At 42.1% G+C, this 18911-nt stretch overlaps 1 protein-coding gene across 1 annotated transcript in view; it reads left to right on the plus strand.

Annotated features, from left to right (window-relative positions):
- The window catches only part of NOP14 (NOP14 nucleolar protein), a 97736-nt gene that overhangs the window by 57694 nt on the left and 21131 nt on the right, over nt 1-18911 (plus strand). The window contains exon 14 of the mRNA XM_053704196.1: nt 156-315. Within this exon, the coding sequence (XP_053560171.1) occupies nt 156-315 (160 nt within the window). The remainder of the gene's footprint in view (nt 1-155; nt 316-18911) is intronic.

Raw genomic sequence — 18911 nt, forward strand, 5'->3', positions numbered from 1 at the left:
GCAAGTTTTCTTTGTTGCGCTATATATATATATATACACACACACACACATATATTTTTTTCTTTTTGCTGCAGGGTATGCATGTACAAATTCCTACACTCACATTGTGATTAGACCTGCGGCAACAGAAAGTGCAATTTTCTCTTATCTTGCAGGTTACACACTGGTTCCACCGTTTAAGGCTCATGGGAGGAACGCTAAGCTTTTGCTAGTTGAAAACAAGGAGGATATTGGTACGTGGGTGAAGAAAAGTTTACCATTAGCAGCAATAAATGGCCTACAGCAATGCAGCGAGTCTGAAAAAAATCATTTTAAGTGAGTTGCCTAGGCTTTACTAATAGTGAATTCCATATTTGCAACTTCTGTTTTGACATGAATAAACTATCACCTCCTTTTAGATTATAATTACAAACATGCTGACCGTTTCAGATTCTTCATGTTTGGACACAAATTCATTAAAGGGATATAAAAGGGATATATAAAACATTTACTAACCGTTCAGATCAGCTTGAAATGATTTTTATAAAATGCACTTGCCTGTATAAATGCTCGTCAATTCGTCCTTGTCCACAGCACATTTATCGTTATTTTCTATTAATCTAACTCTTTCAATTTGTTTGACTATATGGGAGCTGGCAGTGAGTATCTGTCTTCACATGCACAATTGTATAATTAAAGGGATGGTGCTGATCCAACAACTTGTTTATGTGCATAAATGCTTGTGTTAAGCTATTACTGCCGTAATGTGTGCACTGCCAGCATGTGTGTAAGCATTTGTATCCTGAGCACGTTCAAGTGCTGCTTGTTCTGCATGACATGACCTGCACTCTGGGCATGAGTGGGAAACGAGGGTGCTTACACACCGCCTACTGCGGTATCATCACTAGGTTGCCTTTTTATAACCTGTTTTATAGTGATATATTACAAAATGTTTGTAATGGTGTTTAAAATGCTTCAAATACCTACTTATGTCCCTTTTAATCCGTTGGTTACTTTCACGATAATTGGGATGATAATTAGATAGAACTAGTGGAGAAAAGTTGCTCTGGAAAATACCTGGGTGAATCCCCAGGGATTGTTCTAATAAGTTTGTGTTGTTTTTTTCATATCTGTAGTGTGACATTTCTTTGATTTGTGTACTTTTGTGTTTATGAGAAATGTAAACAGAAACAGGTAAGTTAAAGGCGCTAGAATTAATGGCTTCTATGCCTCTTCCTTTAAATATCTCCTACCCAGATAGTGGAAAAATGACTATACAATATACAAGGTGAGGAAGAGGCGCTAAAATAAGCACTAGAAGTTTAAAAACTATGGGTGCTAATTTCAGATAAGCGAGGTGTACTACACCTTTAAGTGGGATATTGCAAACAGTGTGGCTAATAATTAAGTGCAGAGTATCGTTCTTAATCAATAATAAAGCAAACAGACGAAGATTATAAAAAAAGGCAATATTTAATGACTGAGGATATTATTCCATATAAAATGACAAAAATAGTGTGGCAACACTAAAGACTTGAGAAAATCCTTAAAAAAACAGATGACCAAAGCTACAAAAAAATACATAAATTTTCACAATATGGTTATAAATTGAGATAATCCTAAGGAAGAGCGGAAAAAATTAACGGACACACAAGTCTTATTTGTCCACAAAGTTCTGTTCACTTAAATTCAATAGCAGCTCTTAGGTTATAACTGTGTTTCTTCTCTGTGTATGCCAAATGTGTCCTATATAGCGTATTTATGAGAAAATCGATACTTAGGTTTATTCAGGTTTCAAACCATAGCAGGAGGTTAACTCAGATACAGCAATGTCTCTTTAATGTATCAGTTCGTTTCAACTCGTTTCCAAACTTATAAACAACTTATTTCCAAAAAGAGATTAGACTTTGATCTTTATAGGTAATATGGACAACTGTATATGGTTGAGCCTTCTGCGGGATTCGCTTTGTGCTCAGGTACATATGATAGTATCTTAATATGCAGAGGGTAATGTGACTCAAGTGTAAAGCCGGATTTTTTTTAAAACCGGTTTCCTTACCGTAACAGATTTTTGTTATTAACAGTCTGTGTGACTTTTCGTGCAGACTTTCAAAGCGGTAATTGCCATAGTGCTCCTTACGTGGTGTTGCGTGGATGTCTGGGGAAATAACGTTATTTCCGGCTGTGGCAATTACCGCTTTGAAAGTCCATATTACCTATAAAGATCAAAGTCTGATCTCTTTTTGGAAATAAGTTGTTTATAAGTTTGGAAATGAATTGAAACGAACTGATGCATTAAAGAGAAATTGCTGTATCGGAGTTAACCTCCTGCTATGGTTTAAAACCTGAATAAGTATCGATTTTCTCATAAATACCTTAATAGGATACATTTTGGCATACACAGAAAAGAAACACAGTTATAACTTAAGAGCTGCTATTGCATTTAAGTGAACAGAAGTTTGTGGACAAATTAGACTTTTGTGTCCGTTAATTTTTTCCGCTCTTCCTTGGTATTATATAAACTTATAACCATATTGTAAAAATTTATGTATTTTTTTTGTACCTTAGGTCATCTGTTTTTTAAGGATTTTCTCAAGTCTTTAGTGTTGCAACACTATTTTTAATTTTGTCATTTTATATGGAATAATATCCTCAGTTATTAAATATTGCCTTTTTTTATAATCTTCGTCTGTATGTTCTATTATTGATTAAGAACGATACTCTGCACTTAATTATTAGCCACACTATTTGCAATATCCCACTTAAAGGTGTAGTACACCTCGCTTATCTGAAATTAGCACCCATAGTTTTTAATTTCTACTGCTTATTTCTTTTTTAAGACACGATGAGTCCACGGATAATCTTAATTACTAATGGGATATTCACCTCCTGGTCAGCAGGAGGAGGCAAAGAACACCACAGCAGAGCTGTTAAATAGCTACTCCCTTCCCTCCCACCCCAGTTATTCTCTTCGCCTACGTTAGTAATTTGAAGAGGTAAAGTGAGGTGTTGGTAAAAGATTCTTCAATCAAGAGTTTATTATTTTTAAAGTAGTGCCAGAGTGTGCTGCTTTGTTCTAGGGTGTAGCCGTAATTCTCTCTGCGCCTCCCATACACTTATGCTGCCCTGTTTGTCAAAGTCTGAGGGAAAGAATTCTCAGTATTTTTTATTTCCACAGGCCAATGTGAAGGGGAGAACTTCACAAGCCGGGTGAGCTGCCTTACTGCCAGGCAGATTTCTGAGGAAAGTGCTAATTTCTTTTTTCTGGGGTTGTACACAGAAAGATTGGCACTTTATATATTTTCATGGACACCAATGTAATTATCCTAGAGAGTGAGGATATATTATTGGGCAGTGACTGCAGGCACTGGAAGGACGTGGAGAAGTGGCTCTATTTTTATGTTGGGCATGTTTAAACATACGCTGTTAAGAGGTTACACATAGCGATAAGTTGCATCTAACAACGGCTTATTTTGCTAGGCCTGTCTAGATTTGATGCGCATGTTGGGGTGTTGCACATCACAGTGTTTTCAGCTCACAACGGCTTGTTTTGCCTTTCAGACGTCTGGGAGGTTAACTGTCTAGACATGATGCGCATGTTGGTGTTTTTCACTTAGCCATACTTTCGACTATTAACGGCTTAGTTTGTTTTGCAGCCGTTTGGAGGGTTGACCTGTCTTTGATCGTTGAGCATGTTGAGGTATTGCACACAACCATACTTGCAACTCACAGCGGCTTATTTTGTTTTGATAGCCGTCTGGAATATCCTGCCTGACCAGGATACGTGGGTTGGGGTGTTTTACAGGGTAATCTCTACTCCCGTTGGCTTTCTTTTATTGAACTTCTTGCCGACTGGGAGGTTAGTTTGCTCATGACCATATTGTTATTTTAGTTGTTCCCTAAGGCTCCATCTTTACATTTTATCCGCCCGGGAGATTTAGCCTGTTACGCCCATGATGGGCGGAGCTAAGTGACGCAATATTGTTTGCGCACTTTTGTTAATTCCGGTACATCGGAGGGTCTCCTCTGCTGCGTTATAATACGCGGCTGGGAGACTTCTCTTACTATTCTAAAGTTTTTCAAAGTAGGATGCCTACTATCCGGTGACAGGCTGAGTCCTCTGCAAGGAAGCATTCTTGGTCAAAAGAAAGCAGTGTCGTTTAAGAAAGACACAATGTTAATTGACGATGTGTGATTAATATGGTACATGAAAACCCTACTCCAGATTAATTTGGATTTCAAATGTTATTTGATTTAAGGAGACAGTACCTCTTGTTTTGAAGTTCACTTTTATTTGAGTTAAAATGTGAATAAAGATGTGAATGGAATGGTCCATGAAACCCTACACCATATTATTTAGTATTTAAAATGTTATTTGATTTAAAGAGATAGTAACTCTTGTTTTGATATTCACTTTTATTTAAGTCAAAATGTGAATAAAAATGTTACTGTCAGGGACTATACTGTCTCTTTAAGACTCAGAGGTTCTAGCTGTCAATCTCATTGGCTACTTCCCCTTTAAAAACTGCCAATTTAATTTACACTTTGCTTAGTAATTTGAAGTAGCAGGGCTACTAATCTGATCCTGAGCTACACTAAGGATTCGTAACCTAACCTTGTATTGTCTCATCAATAATTTCTCCTGGACTAGAAACAGAAGCTTTGTTCACACCGGGTAACGTTCTCCTGAAAGAGCAGCTGGTAACAAAGTTGCAACTTCTAACCTTATGTGCTGTTACTTACACGGACTGTCAGGAAATCGCAAGTATCTATTTGTTTCACTATTGTACTTCAGCTGTCTGATTTCAAGTACTTGACTCATACCTCAGATGCAACCTAAAACCCCAGACTGTGAATTATTTTATTGTGCCGTAGTAATTTCTGTTTGGCAAACAAGCATATAGCCGTGGCTTCACCCACCTCAGAACCGGAACCTGCATTGTACTCGGAGAGACTGCATTACGGCTCTGCCTCGCTTGTTTGCTGCTCGTCTGCCAGACTGAGGTATTTCTTCCAAAGTATATGTTAAACTTATTGCTTATGAGTGTACTAAGTATCTGCCACAAAAGCTCCTCAAATTAACCGCATAAGAGCTGTTATACAACATTCATGCTATCTGTTCTGATAATCTCCTGTCTATTACTAACAACAGGGATCAGAGTGTGAACGGCAACAGTACTTTGTAGAGTCAAGTCATAATCATGTATATTCTCTATTTCAGTAATTACTTCTTGTACTTGCTGAACATAATTAACCCTTAGTTTTGGTTAAGTTTAAAAACAACTAAACTTATCACTACATGGTTTGAATTACACTTAATCTATAGTGTTATTCATTAATACTGGTGAAACATAATATACTTTCTAATATCAGATTTGCAATTGTGTTCCTTAAAAGTGAATTTATTGTGACTCCTTACAGTTACATACATGTTGGGCTTTCATGCCTATGCGGATTGACATAAACTTTTCTATCTCATAGTGAAGTTTACAGTTCAAAGATAAACTTTTCTTCAGAGCCGACATTGTTTTGTATGCAGCAGACAGCATTCTGACAATGTTTAATATATTTCGCAGTCTTCTCCTTAAGTGTCCTAAAACATTAGTGTCCATTCTACCAGTGCCCTGCGATTCCTCAAAAACTCCTCCTGGAGTTATCTTGCTAGACATCGCTTACCGCGTATTCTAGTGGTTTAGGGTGCGTTGTCGGGTTTTTCCCATGCTGCGGGGAAAGCACAAGTGGAAAAATAAACATTCAGCAAGCGAGGTCTCTGTCACAGTTGTTGCTATCTGAGGTCCAGATGCTTGAGGGAGGGGATACTTTGATAGCTTCTGAGGGTAAACGCTCAGTTTCTGACAGTATGATTCCTCCTGCCGATACTGAAGTAGTATCTTCAGGTTTAAGCTAGATCACTTCCGACTATTACTTAAGGAGGTTTTAGCTACTTTGGAGCGACTTCATGGTCGTTAATTTTTAAGGCTTTATTCCTATATTGAAGGAGAGGGTCCCTTAGCGGTCTTCTCATGAAATCTTGGCAGATACACCCCGTGGACAGGACAACTTCCAAGCTAGCCAGGAGACCTTCTATTTCCATAGAGGATAGTTGTTTCCTTTTCAGGATCCCATGGACAAGTAGTGGGGTTGCTCGAGAGAGAATTCTAGGTTTGATATTGCTACCTTTAGCGGCAGCATACTAGGTGATATGTTGTCTGGTTCTATTTGGACATATACTCACTTCAATGTAACCTAGAATAGGATAAGGTCTTTAAGTGGCCAATTCCTTTCTTACAGTTACTTCCTGTTGGGCATTGTGCAGGGAACTAAATTTTCGGCTTACCATATTGACTCGCAGAACTTTATGGTTAAGGTCTGGGTCTGAGGACATTAAGTCTTAATCTGGGTAGGAAGTCTCTTCTACCTGGGAATGATAGTTCCTGTTCCAAATTAGGAACAGGGTCTGAGATTTATTTCAATCTGATTGGGGTTCTCAAACAAAGAGGGAACCTTCAGGTCAATTTTAGATTTCAAGAGTCAAAAATTTTTATTTCGGAATACCGTCCTTCAAGATGGAAACTATTCGTTCCATTGATCCAGGAGGGTCAATTTATGACCACTGTGGATTTAAAGGACGCGTATCTTCATGTTCTTGTTCTCTAGAATCATCACAAGTTCCTAGGATTTGTTTTCCAGGACAATCACTTCCAGTTCGGCTCCCAGAATCTCCAACGGTTCTGGTTTCTTTGCTGGCGTTACTTTGGCCTTGGGGCTATCTGGATGACATCCTAGTCCAAGCGCCATCCTTACAGCAGGTAATATACCATACAGGCATGGTGTTATCTTTCCTGAGAACTCTCGGGAGGAAGGTAGTTTGGGAAAGATTTTTCCTTTGTTCCAGATACAAGGGTAACTTTCTTAGGAACTATTATAGATTCTCTATCTATGAAGTTTTTTTCTGACAGGAGTCAGGAAATCAAAGATTATCGATACTTGTCTAGTCACTCCTCGGCCATCCGTGGTTCAGTGCATGGAGGTAATCGGGCTGATGGTAGCGGCAATGGACATCATCCCGTTTGCTCTTTTCCATCTCAGACTTTTGCAGTTAAGCATGCTCAGGCAATGGAACGAGGGTTATGTGGACTTGTCTCCTCGAATGTTACTGGGGCAGGAGACAAGGGATTCAATCCAAAAGGTGGTTATCTTTGTTGGCCACGGTCCGGTTCGTCCGGTTCCATTCGGACGTCATATCTTCGGTGGTTTGCATCAATCATCAGGGAGGAACGAGAAAGAGTTCCTTAGCGATGACAGAAGTATCCAAGATTATCCAATGGGCGGAAGCCCATTCTTGCTGTCTGTCGGCTATCCACATCCCAAGGGTAGAACAAGTGGGAGGTGTTTTCTTGAGCAGACGGACCTTTAATCCGGGGGAGTGGGAGCTCCTCCCGGAAGTGTTCTCCAGCTTAATCTCAATTGGGGTAAACCAGGTTTGGATCTCATGGTATCTCGACAGAATGCCAAGTTCCCGAGATACGGGTTGAGGTCTAGGGTTTTTCAGGTGGAGCTGATAGTTGCTTGCCGGTCCCTTGTACCTTCAGTCTAGCATACCTATTTCCTCAGTTTGCTCTTCTTCCTCGGGTAATTGCTCGAATCAAGCAGGAAAGGGCTTCGGTGATCCTCATAGCACCGGCCTCGCGTTGCAGGATTTGGTATGCGGATCTGGTGTAGATGGCATCTCTGCCTCCTTGGAGACTCCCATTGAGGAAGGACCTTCTGATTCAGGGGCCCTTCCTTCACCCAAATCTAGTTTCTCTGAAGCTGACTGCTTGGAGATTGAACGCTTAATTTTATCCAAGCAGGGTTTTTCTGATTCGGTCATAGAGACCATGGTTCAGGCTTGTAAGCCTGTAACTAGAAGGATTTACCATCAGATTTGGCGTAAATATCTCTATTGGTGCGAATCCAAGGGCTACTCATGGAGTAGAGTTAGGATTCCTAGAGTTTTGTCTTTTCTCCAAGAGGGTTTGGAGAAGGGTTTGTCGACGAGTTCCCTAAAGGGTCAGATCTCGGCCTTATCTATTTTGTTACATAAATGTCTGGCGGATGTCCCAGATGTACATTCTTTTTGTCAGGCCTTGGTCAGGCTCAGGCCTGTGTTTAAACCAGTTACTCCTCCATGGAGTCTTAATTTGGTTCTCAAGGTTCTTCAAGGGGCTCCGTTTGAGCCTATGCATTCCTTAGATATTAAGCTATTATCTTGGAAAGTTTTATTTCTTGTTTCTATTTCTTCTGCTCGGAGTGTGTCAGAGCTCTCGGCATTGCAGTATGAATCTCCTTATTTTATTTTCCATTCAGACAAGGTAGTTTTATATACTAAACTAGGATTTCTTTCTAAGGTTGTTTCTGATCAGAACATTAATCAAGAGATTGTGGTTCCTTCCTTGTGTCCTAATCCTCCTTCTCAGAAGGAAAGATTTCTGCACAATTTGGACGTGGTGAGTGCCTACGTTAGTGATAGGAAGTGGTAAAGTGAGGTGTTAGAATAGATTCTTCAATCAAGAGTTTATTATTTTGAAAGTAGTGCCAGAGTGTGCTGCTTTGTTCTAGGGTGTAGCCGTAGTCAATGTCAGTCTCTTCAGTAGAGCTTTGGTGGCTTTAGAGCAATGGGAACTTGTGGGACATAATTCTCACTGTGCCTCCCATATATTGATGCTGCCCTAATGCTGAAAACCTGAGGGATTTTTATTCAGGAATTTCTTTTATTTCACAGGTCCATGTGAGGGATAAGACCTCTCAAACCTGGATACTGCCTTGCTGTCAGGCAGCACATGAGGTTTTAATTCTGGGGAGACAAGTGTTAATCTCAGAAAAAGGTTGGGCATTTTATTATATGGGACAGACCTCATAATATATGATACATAGACTCTCCTAAGGGCATAGGGGACAGTTTGATAGCTCAGATGCAGGCACTGGGGTAAGTGCTAACTTTAATTCTGGGGAGACAAGTTGAGCACTTTATTATATAGGACAGACCTCATAATATATTGTACATAGACTCTCCTAAGGGCATAGGGGAAAGTTCAGATGCAGGCACTGGGGCCGGTTTTTATTATGGCGGTGGTTCCACATCTCCCGGCGGTTTTATAACTTGTATAACCGACCAGGAGATTCCTTAGCGACATGCCCACGATGGGAGGTCTTCCAAGAAGCAACAAGTATTTGCGCGCCCTTTTCTCCGCTCTCTCCTCTGTTAAGGGAGGAGCTATTGAACATACTACGCACAGTGGCCTGTTTGTTTGTGGAGACCGACATTGCTAACAGTCTTCTACAGGGTCTGACTGCGCATCACTAATTGAACTGCCTGTGCACTCCGGAGCTCTTTTACATCGGAGCAGTGTTAATTTTTTGGGCTCCTCATTAGAGGAGGCAGGCACCTCAGCAAGTTGTTGCTGAGGTCTACAGTTGTTTGCATAACTTTTTTAGTGGTTAAACATCTCTATTCTATGTGACTTCAATAAAAAATAAAAAGCTACGGTTTATTAATTAAAGGGACAGTACATTTTTTACAAATTTATATTTCTTCTACAAGATACGAGTCCACGGATTTCATCCTTGTGGGATATTATCCTCCTGCTAACAGGAAGTGGCAAAGAGCACCACAGCAGAGCTGTGTATATATAGCTCCTCCCTTCCCCTCCACCCCCAGTCATTCTCTTTGCCTGTGTTATACTAGGAAGACATGGTAAAGTGAGGTGTTAGTGTTAGTTTCTTCAATCAAGAAGTTTGTTGTTTTAAATGGTACCGGTGAGTACTATTTTCCTCAGGGGGATATGGAAGAAGATTTCTGCCCTGAGGTTGATGATCTTAGCAGCTGTAACCAAGATCCATGCTAGTTCCCACAAGACTTCTGAAGGTAACACAAGAGACATCTTCAGTGTGGAGAACGGTTTCATGCTACAAGCAGCATTTGAGGTATGTGCAGCCCTTTATTTCTGAGGAGACTTGATATATCAGAACTGGCTGGCATTTATTTCCCTGTAAGGGAACGGGATAAGCAGTAGACCTGTTATACAGAGGAGTGTTTCTGGAGTCCCTTGTCTTTATTTTTCTAAGTGACATTATTAGGGCATGATATGACACTCTGGGAGAGGCATAGAGGCAGTAAAACGATTGGTGTTTCTCCAACATAGGTGTGTCCGATCCACGGCGTCATCCTTACTTGTGGGATATTCTCTTCCCCAACAGGAAATGGCAAAGAGCCCAGCAAAGCTGGTCACATGATCCCTCCTAGGCTCCGCCTACCCCAGTCATTCTCTTTGCCGTTGTACAGGCAACATCTCCACGGAGATGGCTTAGAGTTTTTTAGTGTTTAACTGTAGTTTTTATTATTCAATCAAGAGTTTGTTATTTTGAAATAGTGCTGGTATGTACTATTTACTCAGAAACAGAAAAGAGATGAAGATTTCTGTTTGTATGAGGAAAATGATTTTAGCAACCGTCACTAAAATCCATGGCTGTTCCACACAGGACTGTTGAGAGCAATTAACTTCAGTTGGGGGAACAGTGAGCAGTCTCTTGCTGCTTGAGGTATGACACATTCTAACAAGACGATGTAATGCTGGAAGCTGTCATTTTCCCTCTGGGATCCGGTAAGCCATGTTTATTACGATTGTAAATAAGGGCTTCAAAAAGGGCTTATTAAGACTGTAGACTTTTTTTGGGCTAAATCGATTGATTATTAACACATATTTAGCCTTGAGGAATCATTTTATCTGGGTATTTTGATATAATAATATCGGCAGGCACTGTTTTAGACACCTTATTCTTTAGGGGCTTTCCCAAAGCATAGGCAGAGCCTCATTTTCGCGCCGGTGTTGCGCACTTGTTTTTGAGAGGCATGGCATGCAGTCGCATGTGAGAGGAGCTCTGATACTTAGAAAAGACTTTCTGAAGGCGTCATTTGGTATCGTATTCCCCTTGGGGCTTGGTTGGGTCTCAGCAAAGCAGATACCAGGGACTGTAAGGGGTTAAAGTTCAAAACGGCTCCGGTTCCGTTATTTTAAGGGTTAAAGCTTCCAAATTTGGTGTGCAATACTTTTAAGGCTTTAAGACACTGTGGTGAAAATTTGGTGAATTTTGAACAATTCCTTCATGTTTTTTCGCATTTGCAGTAATAAAGTGTGTTCAGTTTAAAATTTAAAGTGACAGTAACGGTTTTATTTTAAAACGTTTTTTGTACTTGTTATCAAGTTTATGCCTGTTTAACATGTCTGAACTACCAGATAGACTGTGTTCTGAATGTGGGGAAGCCAGAATTCCTATTCATTTAAATAAATGTGATTTATGTGACAATGATGCCCAAGATGATTCCTCAAGTGAGGGGGAGTAAGCATGGTACTGCATCATTCCCTCCTTCGTCTACACGAGTCTTGCCCACTCAGGAGGCCCCTAGTACATCTAGCGCGCCAATACTCCTTACTATGCAACAATTAACGGCTGTAATGGATAATTCTGTCAAAAACATTTTAGCCAAAATGAACACTTATCAGCGTAAGCGCGACTGCTCTGTTTTAGATACTGAAGAGCATGACGACGCTGATATTACTATTTCTGAAGGGCCCCTAACTCAGTCTGATGGGGCCAGGGAGGTTTTGTCTGAGGGAGAAATTACTGATTCAGGGAACATTTCTCAACAAGCTGAACCTGATGTGATTGCATTTAAATTTAAGTTGGAACATCTCCGCATTCTGCTTAAGGAGGTATTATCCACTCTGGATGATTGTGACAAGTTGGTCATCCCAGAGAAACTATGTAAAATGGACAAGTTCCTAGAGGTGCCGGGGCTCCCAGAAGCTTTTCCTATACCCAAGCGGGTGGCGGACATTGTTAATAAAGAATGGGAAAGGCCCGGTATTCCTTTCGTCCCTCCCCCCATATTTAAAAAATTGTTTCCTATGGTCGACCCCAGAAAGGACTTATGGCAGACAGTCCCCAAGGTCGAGGGAGCGGTTTCCACTTTAAACAAACGCACCACTATACCCATAGAGGATAGTTGTGCTTTCAAAGATCCTATGGATAAAAAATTAGAAGGTTTGCTTAAAAAGATGTTTGTTCAGCAGGGTTACCTTCTACAACCAATTTCATGCATTGTCCCTGTCGCTACAGCCGCATGTTTCTGGTTCGATGAGCTGATAAAGGCGGTCGACAGTGATTCTCCTCCTTATGAGGAGATTATGGACAGAATCAATGCTCTCAAATTGGCTAATTCTTTCACCCTAGACGCCACTTTGCAATTGGCTAGGTTAGCGGCTAAGAATTCTGGGTTTGCTATTGTGGCGCGCAGAGCGCTTTGGTTGAAATCTTGGTCGGCTGATGCGTCTTCCAAGAACAAGTTACTTAACATTCCTTTCAAGGGGGAAAACGCTGTTTGGCCCTGACTTGACAGAGATTATCTCGGATATCACTGGGGGTAAGGGCCACGCCCTTCCTCAGGATCGGCCTTTCAAGGCAAAAAATAAACCTAATTTTCGTCCCTTTCGTAGAAACGGACCAGCCCAAAGTGCTACGTCCTCTAAGCAAGAGGGTAATACTTCTCAAGCCAAGCCAGCTTGGAGACCAATGCAAGGCTGGAACAAGGGAAAGCAGGCCAAGAAACCTGCCACTGCTACCAAGACAGCATGAAATGTTGGCCCCCGATCCGGGACCGGATCTGGTGGGGGGCAGACTCTCTCTCTTCGCTCAGGCTTGGGCAAGAGATGTTCTGGATCCTTGGGCGCTAGAAATAGTCTCCCAAGGTTATCTTCTGGAATTCAAGGGACTTCCCCCAAGGGGGAGGTTCCACAGGTCTCAGTTGTCTTCAGACCACATAAAAAGACAGGCATTCTTACATTGTGTAGAAGACCTGTTAAAAATGGGAGTGATTCATCCCGTTCCATTAAGAGAACAAGGGATGGGGTTCTACTCCAATCTGTTTATAGTTCCCAAAAAAGAGGGAACGTTCAGACCAATCTTAGATCTCAAGATCTTAAACAAGTTTCTCAAGGTTCCATCGTTCAAGATGGAAACCATTCGAACTATTCTTCCTTCCATCCAGGAAGGTCAATTCATGACCACGGTGGATTTAAAGGATGCGTATCTACATATTCCTATCCACAAGGAACATCATCGGTTCCTGAGGTTCGCATTCCTGGACAAACATTACCAGTTCGTGGCGCTTCCTTTCGGATTAGCCACTGCTCCAAGGATTTTCACAAAGGTACTAGGGTCCCTTCTAGCTGTGCTAAGACCAAGGGGCATTGCTGTAGTACCTTACTTGGACGACATTCTGATTCAAGCGTCGTCCCTTCCTCAAGCAAAGGCTCACACGGACATTGTCCTGGCCTTTCTCAGATCTCACGGATGGAAAGTGAACGTGGAAAAGAGTTCTCTATCTCCGTCAACAAGGGTTCCCTTCTTGGGAACAATAATAGACTCCTTAGAAATGAGGATTTTTCTGACAGAGGCCAGAAAAACAAAACTTCTAGACTCTTGTCGGATACTTCATTCCGTTCCTCTTCCTTCCATAGCTCAGTGCATGGAAGTGATCGGGTTGATGGTAGCGGCAATGGACATAGTTCCTTTTGCACGCATTCATCTAAGACCATTACAACTGTGCATGCTCAGTCAGTGGAATGGGGACTATACAGACTTGTCTCCGAAGATACAAGTAAATCAGAGGACCAGAGACTCACTCCGTTGGTGGCTGTCCCTGGACAACCTGTCACGAGGGATGACCTTCCGCAGACCAGAGTGGGTCATTGTCACGACCGACGCCAGTCTGATGGGCTGGGGCGCGGTCTGGGGATCCCTGAAAGCTCAGGGTCTTTGGTCTCGGGAAGAATCTCTTCTACCGATAAATATTCTGGAACTGAGAGCGATATTCAATGCTCTCAAGGCTTGGCCTCAGCTAGCGAGGGCCAAGTTCATACGGTTTCAATCAGACAACATGACAACTGTTGCGTACATCAACCATCAGGGGGGAACAAGGAGTTCCCTGGCGATGGAAGAAGTGACCAAAATCATTCTATGGGCGGAGTCTCACTCCTGCCACCTGTCTGCTATCCACATCCCAGGAGTGGAAAATTGGGAAGCGGATTTTCTGAGTCGTCAGACATTGCATCCGGGGGAGTGGGAACTCCATCCGGAAATCTTTGCCCAAGTCACTCAGCTGTGGGGCATTCCAGACATGGATCTGATGGCCTCTCGTCAGAACTTCAAAGTTCCTTGCTACGGGTCCAGATCCAGGGATCCCAAGGCGGCTCTAGTGGATGCACTAGTAGCACCTTGGACCTTCAAACTAGCTTATGTGTTCCCGCCGTTTCCTCTCATCCCCAGGCTGGTAGCCAGGATCAATCAGGAGAGGGCGTCGGTGATCTTGATAGCTCCTGCGTGGCCACGCAGGACTTGGTACGCAGATCTGGTGAATATGTCATCGGCTCCTCCTTGGAAGCTACCTTTGAGACGAGACCTTCTGGTTCAGGGTCCGTTCGAACATCCGAATCTGGTTTCACTCCAGCTGACTGCTTGGAGATTGAACGCTTGATCTTATCGAAGCGAGGATTCTCAGATTCTGTTATCGATACTCTTGTTCAGGCCAGAAAGCCTGTAACTAGAAAGATTTACCACAAAATTTGGAAAAAATATATCTGTTGGTGTGAATCTAAAGGATTCCCTTGGGACAAGGTTAAGATTCCTAGGATTCTATCCTTCCTTCAAGAAGGATTGGAAAAAGGATTATCTGCAAGTTCCCTGAAGGGACAGATTTCTGCCTTGTCTGTGTTACTTCACAAAAAGCTGGCCGCTGTGCCAGATGTTCAAGCCTTTGTTCAGGCTCTGGTTAGAATTAAGCCTGTTTACAAACCTTTGACTCCTCCTTGGAGTCTCAATTTAGTTCTTTCAGTTCTTCAGGGGGTTCCGTTTGAACCCTTGCATTCCGTTGATATTAAGTTATTATCTTGGAAAGTTTTGTTTTTAGTTGCAATTTCTTCTGCTAGAAGAGTTTCAGAATTATCTGCTCTGCAGTGTTCTCCTCCTTATCTGGTGTTCCATGCAGATAAGGTGGTTTTACGTACTAAACCTGGTTTTCTTCCAAAAGTTGTTTCTAACAAAAACATTAACCAGGAGATTATCGTACCTTCTCTGTGTCCGAAACCAGTTTCAAAGAAGGAACGTTTGTTGCACAATTTGGATGTTGTTCGCGCTCTAAAATTCTATTTAGATGCTACAAAGGATTTTAGACAAACATCTTCCTTGTTTGTTGTTTATTCCGGTAAAAGGAGAGGTCAAAAAGCAACTTCTACCTCTCTCTCTTTTTGGATTAAAAGCATCATCAGATTGGCTTACGAGACTGCCGGACGGCAGCCTCCCGAAAGAATCACAGCTCATTCCACTAGGGCTGTGGCTTCCACATGGGCCTTCAAGAACGAGGCTTCTGTTGATCAGATATGTAGGGCAGCGACTTGGTCTTCACTGCACACTTTTACCAAATTTTACAAGTTTGATACTTTTGCTTCTTCTGAGGCTATTTTTGGGGAGAAAGGTTTTGCAAGCCGTGGTGCCTTCCATTTAGGTGACCTGATTTGCTCCCTCCCTTCATCCGTGTCCTAAAGCTTTGGTATTGGTTCCCACAAGTAAGGATGACGCCGTGGACCGGACACACCTATGTTGGAGAAAACAGAATTTATGTTTACCTGATAAATTACTTTCTCCAACGGTGTGTCCGGTCCACGGCCCGCCCTGGTTTTTTTAATCAGGTCTGATAATTTATTTTCTTTAACTACAGTCACCACGGTACCATATGGTTTCTCCTATGCAAATATTCCTCCTTAACGTCGGTCGAATGACTGGGGTAGGCGGAGCCTAGGAGGGATCATGTGACCAGCTTTGCTGGGCTCTTTGCCATTTCCTGTTGGGGAAGAGAATATCCCACAAGTAAGGATGACGCCGTGGACCGGACACACCGTTGGAGAAAGTAATTTATCAGGTAAACATAAATTCTGTTTTTTATTATATAACCAGCATGACTTGCTGGGATGTGTTCGGGGTGTTTTAGTTTTCCACTTAACTTGTGTGCAAAACCGCTTCTCCATGCGGTTGTGTTTTGGGCTTACTCCGACATCGGCCATATGGGGCGGAGCTTGTTTTTGCGCGCTCAGATGCGCACTTCCTTCTGACAGAGAAGCAGCAAGCAGTAACTCCGGTTGCTCCTGGACAGTGGTTCTCTGGTCCGGAGTGTTGGCTAATCATTTTGAAGTTCCCTGGGGGCAGGTGAGGTGCAGGGGGTATTTTTGTGTAGACTGATATTTTCTATGATATGTCACTTTAGAGCCTTATTCTCCCCTTATCCCTGGGGTGCAGTAATTTTTGAACAAACCAATAAGGTTAAGTTCATTTTGGAGACAAATTAACGTTATTTAAGCAGTTTTGGAAAAATTGTTCACTTTTATTTCTTAAAGGTACACGTTTTTCAAAAATTTATTTAAAGCAATAAATAAAGTGTTTAAACGACTTTTGTGGTTATTACTAGTCTGTTCAACATGTCTGAGGAATATCATTGTTCTATGTGTTTAGAAGCTATTGTGGAACCCCCTCTTACATTATGTACCTTTTTTGTACTGAAAGGGCCTTACATTGTAAAGACCATATTTTAGGTCAAGAAAGTGTGCCTAAGGATGATTCTCAGTCTGAAGAGAATCAGGATATGCCATCCAATTCTCCCCAAGTGTCACAACCTTTAAAGCCCACACAAGCGACGCCAAGTGCCTCTAGTGCGTCTAATTCATTTACTCTGCAGGAGATGGCTGCAGTTATGTCAACTACCCTTACAGAGGTATTATCTAAATTACCAGTGTTACAGGGTAAACGCAGTAGGTCAGGTATTAATGTGAATACTGAATCCTCTGATGCTTTATTAGCTATTTCCGATGTACCTTCACAGTGTTCTGAGTTGGGGGTCAGGGAATTGCTGTCTGAGGGAGAGATTTCAGACTCAGGAAATGTGTTCCCTCAGACAGATTCGGACGTTACGTCCTTTAAATTTAAGCTTGAACACCTCCGCCTGCTACTTCGGGAGGTTTTAGCGACTCTGGATGATTGTGACCCTATTGTGATACCACCAGAGAAATTGTGTAAGATGGACAAATATCTAGAGGTGCCTACTTACACTGATGTTTTTCCGGTTCCTAAAAGAATTTTGGAAAATATAAAAAAGGAATGGGATAGACCAGGTATACCGTTTTCTCCCCCTCCTAATTTTAAGAAAATGTTTCCCATATCAGACACCATTTGGGACTCGTGGCAAACAGTCCCTAAGGTGGAGGGAGCTATATCTACCCTGGCTAAGCGTACAACTATACCCATTGAGGACAGTTGTGCTTTCAAAGACCCTATGGATAAAATGTTAATTTCTTTAGAAGACCCTCTATTTGTTCATCAGGGTTTCCTGTTACAACCTACGGCTTGCATTGTTCCAGTAACTACTGCAGCAGCTTTTTGGTTTGAGGCTCTAGAAGAGTCTCTGAAGGTTGAGACTCCATTAGATGACATTTTGGATAGAATTAAGGCTCTCAAGCTAGCTAATTCTTTTATTACTGATGCCGCTTTTCAAATTGCTAAATTAGCGGCGAAAAATGCAGGATTTGCTATTATAGCGCGTAGAGCGTTATGGCTCAAATCTTGGTCTGCTGATGTGTCATCAAAAACTAAGCTTTTCGCTATTCCCTTTAAAGGTAAGACCCTTTTCGGGCCTGAATTGAAGGAAATCATTTCTGACATTACGGGAGGTAAAGGCCATGCGCTACCTCAGGATAAGTCTGTTAAGATGAGGGGTAAACAAAATAATTTTCGGTCCTTTCGAAATTTTAAAGGAGGACCCTCTGCTTCCTCTTCCTCCACAAAGCAGGAAGGGAATTTTGCTCAATCCAAGTCAGTCTGGAGACCCAACCAGGCTTGGAATAAAGGTAAACAATCAAAGAAGCCCGCTGCTGCTACAAAGACAGCATGAATGGGCGTCCCCCGATCCGGGACCGGATCTAGTAGGGGGCAGACTTTCTTTCTTTGCTCAGGCTTGGGCAAGAGATGTTCAGGACCCCTGGGCGCTGGAAATAGTGACCCACGGATATCAACTGGAATTCAAGGATTTTCTCCCAAGAGGGAGATTTCATCTTTCACGATTATCTGTAGACCAGGTAAAAAGAGAGGCGTTTTTACGCTGTGTAAAAGACCTCTCTACCATGGGAGTAATTTGTCCCGTTCCAGAACAGGGACAGGGGTTTTACTCAAATCTTTTCTCCAACATAGGTGTGTCCGGTCCACGGCGTCATCCTTACTTGTGGAATATTCTCTTCCCCAACAGGAAATGGCAAAGAGCCCAGCAAAGCTGGTCACATGATCCCTCCTAGGCTCCGCCTTCCCCAGTCATTCTCTTTGCCGTTGTACAGGCAACATCTCCACGGAGATGGCTTAGAGTTTTTTGGTTTTGCGTACTAAACCTGGTTTTCTTCCGAAAGTTGTTTCTAACAAAAACATTAACCAGGAGATAGTCGTGCCTTCTTTGTGTCCGAATCCAGTTTCAAAGAAGGAACGTTTGTTGCACAATTTGGATGTAGTTCGTGCTCTAAAATTCTATTTAGATGCTACAAAGGATTTCAGACAAACATCTTCCTTGTTTGTTGTTTATTCTGGTAAAAGGAGAGGTCAAAAAGCAACTTCTACCTCTCTCTCTTTTTGGCTTAAAAGCATCATCAGATTGGCTTATGAGACTGCCGGACGGCAGCCTCCTGAAAGAATCACAGCTCATTCCACTAGGGCCGTGGCTTCCACATGGGCCTTCAAGAATGAGGCTTCTGTTGATCAGATATGTAGGGCAGCGACTTGGTCTTCACTGCACACTTTTACTAAAT

This window comes from Bombina bombina, chromosome 2, assembly GCF_027579735.1.
Source record: "Bombina bombina isolate aBomBom1 chromosome 2, aBomBom1.pri, whole genome shotgun sequence".
Lineage (NCBI taxonomy): Eukaryota > Metazoa > Chordata > Amphibia > Anura > Bombinatoridae > Bombina > Bombina bombina.